Source organism: Lissotriton helveticus, chromosome 8, assembly GCF_964261635.1.
Source record: "Lissotriton helveticus chromosome 8, aLisHel1.1, whole genome shotgun sequence".
NCBI lineage: Eukaryota > Metazoa > Chordata > Amphibia > Caudata > Salamandridae > Lissotriton > Lissotriton helveticus.
This window is the reverse complement of record NC_136069.1, coordinates 427,625,921-427,638,212: the sequence shown is the minus strand read 5'-3', so window position 1 is coordinate 427,638,212 and position 12,292 is coordinate 427,625,921. Positions and strand designations below refer to the sequence as shown.

Sequence of the window (12,292 nt, the reverse complement as noted above, 5' to 3'; positions counted from 1 at the left end):
TCAGCACCATAGGAGAAATCTACCTACTATTTATGCTTTTAGTGCTTGTAATCATGTTTATCTGCTTCTATCGCCTAACCATTGAATCGCACATATTTTATGCAAGAAAGATATTGGTTCAATAAATATTATTGAAATAGTCCCACTGTGTATTCTTTGTATATTTCTCTGAGTATAAGTAAGCACGAGTAACTGAACGAAAGGTTCTGTACTGTTTCCACGATCCCGGAGGGGACAGGGTTGTCCTGTTCAGTGGTTGCCAGAAACCATTTGCTCCCTGGTAGGATAGGGGGGCTTACGATGGCACTGTGAGCCTGCTGGTGTACAAGCCAACATTTCCAGTGGGGATGTTCGGAATCAGTCTAGACACCAAGCCCTTAATTTATATTGTCCAAACAATGCGCAGATCCTACGGATTAGTAGGAACTACACGAAAATTCTGGTGGGAATGGTTACACCACTGTAGGCTGCAGTATGGTAATTAATAGCAAGTAAGAATACAATTCTCATTTAAGAATGACATGCATTTTGTTTAGTTGGTAATTCACCATTCCAAGATGACAGCCATGTTTGCACACAATTGAAGGGCTACTGAAAAGAGAAGCCTATGGTGCTGGACAAAATGGTCTTAAAATCCGCAACTTTCTTACTCGTCTTTCGAAACCATAAGCAATTTCAGCATGTAAATTAAAATGTTTTACAGATTTACAGTTACATTGTTGGGATAGAGTAGCAAAGATGTTGTGTTTCTAAGAAACTGATTGCTTTATAAACAATTTGTGAAAGCAATAGAAAGCAATATGACAAATGTGGTATTGTGTGGAAGGGAGGGTTAAATTGTTCTTAAATAAGGAAACAGACAGGCATGCACAAGATAATTCACTGTTTATATGCCTCCATCTGTACAAGTTCTGGATACCGTAGAGAGAAGTAAACCCATCCAAGTCAACATGGAAGTGGAGAACTCACACATACATGCCAACCCTCATGATTCAAGCAGGAGACTACAGATTTCAAGGCTAGTCTCCCGATTCCTACATTCAAAAACCCTATTCGTTGGCGGGATGCAGCAGGGGCTGGTCTAGTGCGACTCGTAGTATTCACTGCCAGTAACTGGCCATAGCGGGCACCGGGCAATCCCCCGGTGCGCCGCAGGGTGGGAGGCCGGTTTGGGGCCCCTGGGGGCCGTTTTGTTACAGGGCCGTTTTTGCAGCAAAATCGGCCCTGTAACAAAATCGGCCGAAAACCGGCCCCGGCAAAGAGCTCGGCCGCACACCCAACCCCCCCGGGGGGGGGGAGGTAGGGGGAGGAAGGGGGGCAGGCTGAGCACTTTGCCAGAGCCGGTTTTGGTTCCCATTCCGGCCCTGGCCAGTAACATGCTCCTGCAGGCCAATGCACAACATTTTTGTCACCGACTCTCTGCCAGTGCTTTCTCCGTGCTCCTGGCAGATAAGCAAAAAAAGAACATGCATCTGCAATTCTGATATCCATTCCTGCAGCAGAACACTAAGTCCCATACATGACGACAGATCAGATTCAGGCCTCGCTAGACGTCAATGGGAGAAAAGCAGTCTCCCGAATATTTTACCAAAATCTCTCACTTTCCTCTTCTAAAATGTTGGCTAGTATGCTCACATGAAACATGACAGGCAGACTTTGTGCTCCATCCATAATCCGTACATTACTCACAATAAATAAGATTTTACAGGTTGTCTATTTCATGTACGGCAATACACAAGAAAAGCCTAACATGAAGCTCTGGGTGATGTAGAGAAAAAAAGAAATACATCGAAATTACATCACTTTTGGGGAGGGCCTATCTAACAAACCAAGGTGCAAACCAGATTATTATACGCAAATGGCTTCCTGACCCTCTATAAATCCCACTTCAATGCTTTGGAAGGCTTAAAATCTACTCTGTCCTCAAAAAATCACACTTTCATGAATCCACAGAGTAGGAAGCAACACAAGAGAAAGGTTACTCCAAGGATACAGTTGAGGAAAGGAGATTTTGGATAAATGTGGGGAATGTCCAGTTCCTTATTTATTGCCTTTTTACATAGTTTAAAAAGACTAAAAATAACTGTTACGACCACTCGCCTCAATTATGTTTTACAACACTTTTCATTACTACAAGCTTAGGTTATCAAGCAACATGGCGTAAATTTTAAAATGTAAAATACAAAGAATACCCCTTTCAGTCTCATACTGCTATGCATTTGTGTGTAATACTAACAGTGGAATCAAGGTATTTGCAGGCGACAACATATTTAAAATGTCTTCTTTTTTGGCCAAATGAGTAGACGCATATTCCGAAGGTGATGTAATGGGGTATTTCCCTGAAAGAATTTCTCACTCTTTTTTGGATTCCTTATTTGGCACCCCGTGGATTAAAGTACAGTGCATTTAAAATCCTGTTTCACTGCGAGTAAAGCACAAAATAGCTGATGAAATTTGGAACAGAAGGACAGACATGGTGTATGCCTATGCAATATCACATTTCCAGACTAAGAAAGATACAAAACACTGTAGAGAATTAAGTTTGTGCACAGCTATATTAGATATTAGAAATGACTAGCTCTTCATATGCTTGAATTGACTATTACACAGAAAGGGTACCCCTAGTTTGAAAACAATGCATGGGCAACGTACTAAATTTCACTACACTTATTTTATTTACCATCATCCCATTTAGGGCTCTATTATGAGTCTGGCTGTCCACAGAACGCCAGAGTCGGGGGGGACACGGCGGTGGCGGTCTTCCGACCTCCCTATATATTGCCCCACAGCAGCCGCCAGGGAACCAAGATTGATGTGCATATGGCTGGGTCCAAATTGAAGTGGCATGGTGTGCAGAATAACAATAGAGTGGGATGTAGCAAGAGTAATTACCAGTGGATGAGATTAATTCAAGCATTCTATCCATCATTTTTTTAAATAATTTAGTGCAAACAGAAAAAAACACGCAAAGACAAACACAGCGATCTGTAATCGGGACTGGTGACGTAACACTCATACTACCTAATAGTCCTACCTAAAGGCCTGAACACTTCAGGACTACCAAGTGCGACTGTAAAGTGTGCAGACTATATGCTATTTTCATCAGACAGAGTGACAGCCAAATTGCTTATAGACTACTGCATACCATATTTCATTATATCCCAGTCAAGCGTTCAATGGCTAAAGAGACATGCCATAAATGTATGGCCCAGGAGGTCCTGACCTTCACTTACTGTGATCAATAGCTAGACATCCCTTAGTCATGATATCATAGAGAATACTGTACTGCAGACCATTCACGCAGATCTTAGTCCACCTCCTTCTTTTCCGGACTGACTTCCTAACTTTTTACCAATTCATAAGGCTTTCAGAGTGGCTTAGTAGGTTGATTTTAGAAGTAAGCGACTCACAAGGGTCTTCGCAAATCTAATCTTAGCGCCCAACTAAATAAAACCACACTTTGCATATCTATAAGTCCCACTCCTTCATCTATCACACCGCTAAACAGAGTTCCAAGACCAGATAGGACCACCTCTCTTGTCCTTCACGCACCACAGTTAAACGCTTCCCATGCAGGTTCACAGGAAAAACAACACTAACAACCAAGCTCGGCCATAGTGTAGTAGCTTGATACCCGTTCTTAAAATGTGCTATGGTGCCCCACAATGGGATATGAAGCTCACAATACAATGTAACAGTCACCCTCAATCTACGTATTCTCCTAGGAGATTCATTTTAATACTCGCAGAGGGATTTATAACTTTAAAATTCTCTAAAATACCAATTACTTCAAAAAATAAATCAAAGCCAATAAAACAATCAAAGTCATTTTCGTACCATCCTTGTCCCGCAGGGTAGCACTCGAGCATTATGGGTCATCGAGATGGAGGTCTGATATGATAAAAATGTCCATGGCCAGCATTACTTAACTGCTAGTATAGAACTATGAGGCAAACAGTAAGAATACCCACGAGCAAATCAGTGTCAATAAATAATCCTTTCACTCCTGTCTTATTAGATATTCCTGAGGCCACTAGTTAGTAAACTTTATCATGAGCAATGAAATACCCCTATCGACATTCAAAGAAACATACACTAAGGAACGTGATATAATTAACAGCTTGGTGATCAGTTCTCATCAAGCAATATTAAATTACAGCGTAGCAAAAGTTTGGTAAACAAATGATTTACAGCAAACAACCCAAATCTGTCCCGGAGCTTAAACCCCCAGAAATGTGTATGTAACTAAGTAACCGTGTTACGTAGAAAGCCATATGTGGGTCAGGCATGCACAGAAGCGGCTTCAGCTTTGCTCTGCCTGACCAGATAATGGCCGAAAGAGAATACGTAAAATGGTATTTCAAAAAGATGTTGCTTCTGTAGAGAGAAGTTTGCTAGGGTTCGAGTAGTTACCAGCCGTCGGTCGATGTCAGCCTCTCCTCTGTCTGCTGAGTTAGGGTTAAACTCTGCGTACCGCAGCCGTTCTTGGGAGCCCAGCGTGCTGCTTCTGTTACCGGAGGCGGCCATGACAGGCGATGTCTGAATCCTACGGTAAACAGCCAAGGACAATTCTAGTTCAATTGGTCCGGACCAATAACCGTATGCGGTCTGTATACGCTATAACCCCTCACCTGTTTGTCAGGCAGTGACTCACGTCCCATATGTCTGAGACAATGTTGTGTCATCCACTGGATGCGCAACACGTGGTACAAATGTCAAAAGAAAACGGGCATGCGGCTGGCGCACTGCTTGGAGGAACTTGAGCCCCTCTGGCCACGTTCGGTTCACTGAGGCTAATTTTTGAACAACGACGCTGTTTGAAGGGAATGTCATCATGCGCAGTATTTGATCACGGTAAAGACTCTCGAGTTGATGTGAGTACTTTACAAAGACACACTGAGGCTTATTTACAAGTCCCTTGCGCCACAAGTACGCCACTTTTTCCCATTTTAAAAGTGGTGTACCGGTGGCGCAAGGGGCTTGTAAATAAGCCCCACTTAACTTTTGTTTCACTGGGCTTTGATTTTTAGGGGCATAGTGCCACTGAAACATTCCATATATTATTAACCTTCAGCTATATGTTATTAACCTTCACTGTATTTGTTAACCTTCACCTGAGTGAGATACAACTGCTTACCCCAATCCTGAACGTTACAAACAGTTCCCTTTCTCTGCAGGGACTATTTGCTCTAACATGCATGCCAGCTTTCACAATTTAGGCAGGAGAATCACAATTTTTGTAACAAAAATGTCATTTCGCTTTCTCCTGTCTACAAATCCTCCAACGGTAAAATTAAATTCCCCGACGTTTTGCCTACATATTGTAAGCGTTCCTACATGTTGGAAACAATGGTTAGATTTATTAATTGAAACTATTGTTACACCCTCATACTTACCCACCCTGGTCCCTGACTGGTAAACTATCTTCAGTACCTTTTCTGGCAAAAGAGTTCAGTGGCAGCACACCTCCCTCATATTGGTAACAAAATTGCGAAAATGCAAAGAGCATATTGAGTTAATAAACTATTCAAAACTTTCCTCTGTGGAATCGCAAGAGGGCTGTAAAAGTAACATTATATAATAGCCTTGCATCGCGGGTTACTATAACACATTTTAGTACTGGTGTCCACATCACTGCACTAAAATGCTATGTCACGCTCAGGAGCGGATTGGCACTGCGGGCACTCGGGCATGGGCCGAAGGGCCGGTGTTTCAGTGCACTCTGTGGGCCGTTTTTTCCCCCATTCCCAGTCCACAGAGAGCACTGAAAGGGAGACTAAAGCAGCTTCGCTGGGCGGCTGTTCAGCGATGATCAGCTGTGGCCTCTCCTTGACCCCCTGCACTGCAAAGCAGTCACGCTGATGGTGGGCTGGGGAGGGTTGATTGTGTGCCAGAATCGGCCTCCTTTTGATTCAGGCGCTGCTCAGGCCTTTGAACCATTTTCACCTTGGGCCCCCCTGGGGCCCACGCAGCCCAGAAACAGTGTTTGCATTAACACCTCGCCCACAGCTCTTCTCATTCAGGGCATAGTGGGCGAGGAAGAATGGGTCTCACTGTGGGTGCCAGGTGATGTTAAGAACTCACACCATCTTAGCCTCCCCCCCACTCCCATTGATTGCCCAGCAGCTGTGTTTTTTGCTTTAGCCCCTCTCCTGCCATGCCATATCCCTGAGGCAGTAAAGGGCTGGGGAAGGCTGAGTAATTTACAAATAGCTGGGGCCTTGCTGATTTTCAGGTGCTCCTGCGCTGGAGGGCTGGGGAATAATTTTGTAATAGAAATGGCCCTCTCTGTTTTTCAGGTGCTTCTGCGCTCGAGGGCTGGGGAATAATTTTGTAATAGAAAGGGGCCTCGCTGCTTTTCAGGTGCTTCTGCGCTGGAGGATTGGGGAATAATTTTGTAATAGAAAGGGTCATCGCTGCTTTTCTGGTGCTCCTGCGCTGGAGGGCTGGGGAATACTTTTGTAATAGAAAGGGGCCTCGCTGCTTTTTAGGTGCTCCTGCCCTGGAGGGCTGGGGATTCATTTTTTAATAGAAAGTGGCCTCGCTGTTTTTCAGGTGCTCCTGTGCTGGAGGGCTAGGGAATAATATTGTAATAGAAAGTAGCCTCGCTGTTTTTCAGGTGCTCCTGCGCTGGAGGGCTGGGGAATAATTTTGTAATAGAAAGGGGCCTCACTGTTTTTCAGGTGCTTCTGCGCTGGAGGGCGAGGGAATGATTTTGTAATAGAAAGGGGCCTAGCTGTTTTTCAGTTGCTCAGCTTGTAAGACATGGTCACCTTGTCCCTGTGTCCTTCCCAAGAACAATATCCTCCCACTTACATTCCTTGTGTGTTTCATGAAAGTGCACGCCCATGAATGTGGGCCACGCCCGTGAATGTGGGCCACGCCCCGTGAATGTGGGCCACGCCCTGCGAATGTGGGCTACTTTTTTCGTCAGTGCCCGGGCCAAATTGTGATCCCAATCCGACCCTGGTCACGCTTTATAATGAAGCGCTGCTGGATGTGTTTGGTACTGAGCAGTCTGCCAGTTGAAGTGTGTGAGCCGGGTCCAGGTTGAGGATGGAGGGCTTGTTGCTATGGAGATCTCTGCCTGGGCTCAGCTAAATTGCCTATAAATGATTAACTGCAGTCAGTACCATAAACTGCTGTTTCACTAGACAAATGGTGAAGTTTTTTTAAAACACGTTTCTAAATGTGCAATTTTGGGTGACAAATAATTTTTAATACTAAAGATTTTTATGATAAATATAGTCGTAACTGATGAATTATTAATATCACACTTGAAACAATTTATGTAGAAGTTTAGAAGTGTGTTTATTAATGTCGTTTTGCTATGCCACATTTATGCAGGGACACCCTTTTATTAATATAGATACTGTTTTTGTGTTTTGTTCATCTTTCACTGCTCATTACCCCTTCCAATTAAATCAATGCCCCAATGTGTCTTCTCTCCCCATAGTCTTCGCAGAGCACAGGACACTGTGACGCACCTGCCTATGTTCCTTAGAGACCCTGTATTGTGAGTGACATTTTCTTCGTGTACTGAATGTATCATTATGACAGACACTTCCTTTGGAAGTTTCGATGTAGGCTCGCTAACATACACTAATGTATGAGTCTCTGTTTGAAAATGTTTCATATTGTGTTGTTCATCTTCAGACTGCTCTGTTAGTGTGGAAGCTAATGGAGTTTTCCTTTTCCTTAGAAATGGGTTACTGTTACATATTTGTTATGATGATCTATATTCTGATTTGCTCATTATGTGTTATCACTAGTCATCGGCCTGGACTGTTCCCATGAGGCACAGGGTTAGACTGATTTGCATATGGCCATGTCTGAACTGGGGTGGCAGAGTGAGCTACAGAATGATGATGGATTAAACGCAGATCAGTTGACTGGGGGTGAGTGCTTGCAATTTTCAACACTCCGTCCATCATCCCCTTTTGTTTTGCTTTTTCACTAGTCATGCCATGCTAAATTAGCAATTTTTGCTTATTACCGATTCATAAAATGTGTATAACAACCACTTGGTTTTAGGAGTGAGCGAGATGATTCCCTTTTCTATCACGGTCTCTGTCCATTCCACTCATGATTTTTGTTGCTTATTAGGATTTAGAACAGGGGTACTCATAGTATGGCCCGCGGGCCGGATGTGGCCCGGCAAGCCTTCCTTGGCGGCCCGCGGACCTTCGAGACAATCGTACCTGTGCTTAAAAAAATAATTTATTAGTGTTGGCAAACACCCCGCAGCAGTGCTGGGCTCGGAGACCTTGATAATCACCGCTCCCCCGGCCCCCACAGAGCAGAGGCTTTGTTGTATTTCACCCCTTAGCGCCTCTGCTCTATGGAGCCGGGCGAGATGTTTGTCAGAGTGGAGATGCAGGGGCACTACAACAAAGCCTCAATAATATGTAAATGGTCTTTTAACGACCTGCTAAGTACTTTGGTGCGACTGATGGACGGCTGTCTCTTTGCCCCCCACCCCCCTTAATCACCCTGATGCGGTGTCCATTCACTCACAGTCGTGTGGACACTCCTGTAATTATCAGAAGGGCGCGCGCAAACTGCATTTTAGTCTGAGAAACTTCTTGCCAGATAGGGATCTTTCTGTGTGTGCGCTGAGGAAGCTGTATCAGCCCGGGCTGAAGGCTGACACAGACAGACACACACAGTGAGATGACAATGGAGGAGGGAGAGGGAGAGGGAGAGCTGGATGGAAAGAGAGATGGAGAGGGAGGGCAGGAGGGAGAGAGGGAGGGCAGGAGGGAGGGAGATGGAGGGCAGGAGGGATAGGAGGGCAGGAGGGACAGGGAGGGCAGGAGGGAGAGGGAGGGCAGGAGGGAGAGAGAGGGAGGGCAGGATGGAGGGCAGGAGAGAGAGAGGGAGGACAGGAGGGAGAGAGAGGGAGAGGGAGAGAGAGGGCAGGAGGGAGGGCAGGAGGGAGAGAGAGAGGGAGAGAGAGGGCAGGAGGGAGGGAGGGCGGGAGAGGGAGGGCAGGAGGGAGAGAGGGAGGGCGGGAGGGAGATGGAGGGCAGGAGGGACAGGGAGGGCAGGAGGGACAGGGAGGGCAGGAGGGACAGGGAGGGCAGGAGGGAGAGGGAGGGCAGGAGGGAGAGAGAGGGAGGGCAGGATGGAGGGCAGGAGAGAGAGAGGGAGGACAGGAGGGAGAGAGGGCAGGAGGGAGAGGGAGAGAGAGGGAGAGGGAGAGAGAGGGCAGGAGGGAGGGCAGGAGGGAGAGAGAGAGGGAGAGGAGGGCAGGAGGGAGGGAGGGCGGGAGAGGGAGGGCAGGAGGGAGAGAGAGGGCAGGATGGAGGGCAAGAGGGAGAGAGAGGGCAGGAGGGAGGGCAGGAGGGAGAGGGAGGGCAGGAGGGAGAGGGAGGGCAGGAGGGAGAGAGAGGACAGGAGGGAGAGGGAGGGCAAGAGGGAGAGGGAGGGCAGGAGGGAGAGAGAGGGCAGGAGTGAGAGGGAGGGCAGGAGGGAGAGAGAGGGCAGGAGGGAGGGCAGGAGGGAGAGGGAGGGCAGGAGGGAGAGAGAGGGCAGGAGGGAGAGAGAGGGCAAGAGGGAGAGGGAGGGCAGGAGGGAGAGGGAGGGCAGGAGGGAGAGGAAGGGAGAGATAGGGCAGGAGGGAGGGCAGGAGGGAGAGAGAGGGCAGGATGGAGGGCAGGAGGGAGAGAGAGAGGGAGAGAGAGAGCAGGAGGGCGGGAGAGGGAGGCAGGAGGGAGAGGGAGGGCAGGAGGGAGAGGGAGGGAGAGAGAGGGCAGGAGGGACAGGGAGGGCAGGAGGGAGAGGGAGGACAGGAGGGAGAGAGAGGGCAGGAGGGAGAGAGAGGGCAGGAGGGAGGGCAGGAGGGAGAGGGAGGGCAGGAGGGAGAGGGAGGACAGGAGGGAGAGAGAGAGATGGAGAGGGAGGGCAGGAGGGAGAGAGAGATGTATGTATGCTGGGTCTGGTGGCTCAGTGGATGAAGGCATCTGCTGCAGGGACCTGTGTGCAACCTCATGGTCACAAGTTTTCTTTTTGTTTTAGCCCCGCCCCCTCCCCTCTGACCCCGCCCCCACTGGTGCGGCCCTCGGCCACAAACCACACTGTAAATTTGGCCCCCGAGAGAAAGTTTGTGAGTACCCATGATTTAGAATCATTCGGATTTCAGACAATGTATTCTGTATCTGAGCCTTCGTGGCATATATTTAGCATTTCTATGTAATGTGTATTTTGGGATTTTTGTAGTAAAACCCTTTAACTTTCTACTGATCTAGAACTAAGTAATTGATTGGTCCCTTTTACTATTTTTTTTATTACTCTGCTAAGCTGATTTGTGGGCCTGATTTCGAGGATGGTGGTGACTCTTATACTAAGATCAAGGGTGCAGGAGCCAGGCTGCCAGGAGTAAATTTTGGGATGAGCAAAATATCGAGATCCAGTCAAAAATTCGGGGTTGGCTCCCACAGTTACAATCAGTAACATATACAGCTAGCTGTTTCCGGGCCCAGATATCGTCTTATGTGGCCTTAATCCTACCATCATGAGGAAACTGATGAATGTTCCTCCATCCTGGTTTGACCCCATGTGCTCTGAATAACCCCCAAAAACTTTTGTTCCCACAGGGGTAGCTTGCCACTGAAGCATGATGGCGCCTAAGGGGACTGCTGCCGCGACTGGGGTAAATCTGGCACTCATCTGCATCACATCGAGACCCTGGAGCCACAATCCGGGGCAAAATACTGCCCTGAATTGCCCGGCCCTGCCAGAACCGAAACAGAAGAGCCACGATGGCGCTGACGGCTTGGAGGCCGGCCAGTGCAGACAAGATAGCGACGGAACAGGAGCGATGGCCACCCCCAAACATGATGAGAACACTGAGAGAGAAGCAGCAGTGCATGCGGCAGTGGGGGCTTGGTGGTGGTGGATGGAGCCTCTACTGAGTCGGAGACACAGACTGTGCCCCCACCACACTCTGGGCGGTGAGGATGCGTGTTTCAACCTGACGGTCACCACCTGCCAAATCTGCTGTAGAACTTGCGGGGGTTCAGCGGGACACCCTGAAGGAGCATGGCGCTTGCCGAGTGGGCAGGGACCCTACAAGAGACCAGCGAGGAGCGTGTGAAACCCGCCTGGGGGGGGGAGGGGGCAGAGGGGACCTGGGCCTGTTGTGTGGAGTCGGTGGCGGCGTGAGGCCACTGACTACCCTATGGGCCTCCATAAGTACTGGAAGGTGAGTGGCCCTGCGGGAAATTCCCCATTCGGCATCGGTGGACACCCATGCCACGGGAGGCCCCCTGCCCCCTCCTCCTGTGCACACCCCAAAGCATCAGAAAGGAGGTGTCAGGAATGTAGTAGCAGATACTAGTTCAATGAAGTGTAGGACATTGAAGCATTCTAAACTAGCCAGAGCACAAAGGTATCCCCACTCGAAGCTGATACAACCGTTCCCAAATAAGTTGCTTGCTGAAACAACTGTTAAAATCCTTTACCAACTTGGCTGGAAACAGAATCCAAGAAGACGGCTGCCAGGCAAGAGAACTAGAAGTAGCAGTTTAGCTTCTGTATTTTTGCTAGTGTTGGGAGTCCCCAACGTGCATGCTCAGAAATAGAGTGGTGCATGTAGGAAGGTAGATCCCTGACTATGGTTGCCCCCAACTTTTTGCCTGGTGTTTTGCTGGTTTTCTGACTTAGTTGACCTGGGACCCTGCTATTCAGGGCCCCAGGCCTACTGCTCTCTCTGTAAAATGGATTCCATGTACCTTAGGTACATATCTAAATTGGATACTGAGTCACCTTATCAGTCCCTGTACAGTGTACCTTAGGTACCCAGGGCATAGGTGTACCCAGGGCCTACCAGGGGCTGCAGCATGTATTATGCCACCCCTGGCTGGCCATCCAAATCTGACACAACTGGCTGCTTGACAGCTGGGGCAAGGTGGTGTAATCACCCTTTGCTTTAGATATAGTATACCTATATCTAACCCTAAAATGGACACACAGATCTCCTATCAGTCACTCCTATGGCAGGCCTTAACAATCCTGAAGGCAGAGTGCTTGGAATCGTGTGAGAAGGTGCTCTGGCATGAGCTGAGCCTGTCTGCGGCTTTCGGGATCTATCCCTTAGCCGTTTCCATGATATCGCATACCATATACTCTTAAGTGCATTATAATCCTCGCGGTTATATGCCAACTCTGGTATCGCTTTATCAAAACATGTCGAGTAAGGTGTCATACGAATTGGAATACTAACCCCTCGCCAATTCTGGCGACGGGGTTAGCATTCCACCCTTCTAGAGGGACACGACATGTATGTAAC

General features: G+C 47.9%; 2 protein-coding genes across 4 annotated transcripts in view; one reads left to right on the top strand and one right to left on the bottom strand.

The window, feature by feature from the left end:
* DNAJC15 (DnaJ heat shock protein family (Hsp40) member C15) overlaps positions 1 to 4,754 on the bottom strand; it is a 246,566-nt gene extending 241,812 nt beyond the window's left edge. For 2 of the 3 annotated variants that reach the window (XR_013599831.1, XM_078657291.1), the window contains exon 1: positions 4,414 to 4,672. Coding sequence is in view for 2 of the 3 variants with exons in the window: in XM_078657291.1 (XP_078513417.1) it covers positions 4,414 to 4,527 (114 nt within the window). In the remaining variant the exon portion in view is untranslated. Of the gene's footprint in view, positions 1 to 4,413 lie in introns of all 3 variants that reach the window. The other variant, XM_078657293.1, reaches the window with a different exon arrangement.
* Positions 4,755 to 4,804: 50 nt separating this feature from the next.
* EPSTI1 (epithelial stromal interaction 1) overlaps positions 4,805 to 12,292 on the top strand; it is a 319,077-nt gene continuing 311,589 nt past the window's right edge. The window contains exon 1 of the mRNA XM_078657290.1: positions 4,805 to 4,854. The gene's annotated coding sequence lies outside the window, so the exon portion shown is untranslated. The remainder of the gene's footprint in view (positions 4,855 to 12,292) is intronic.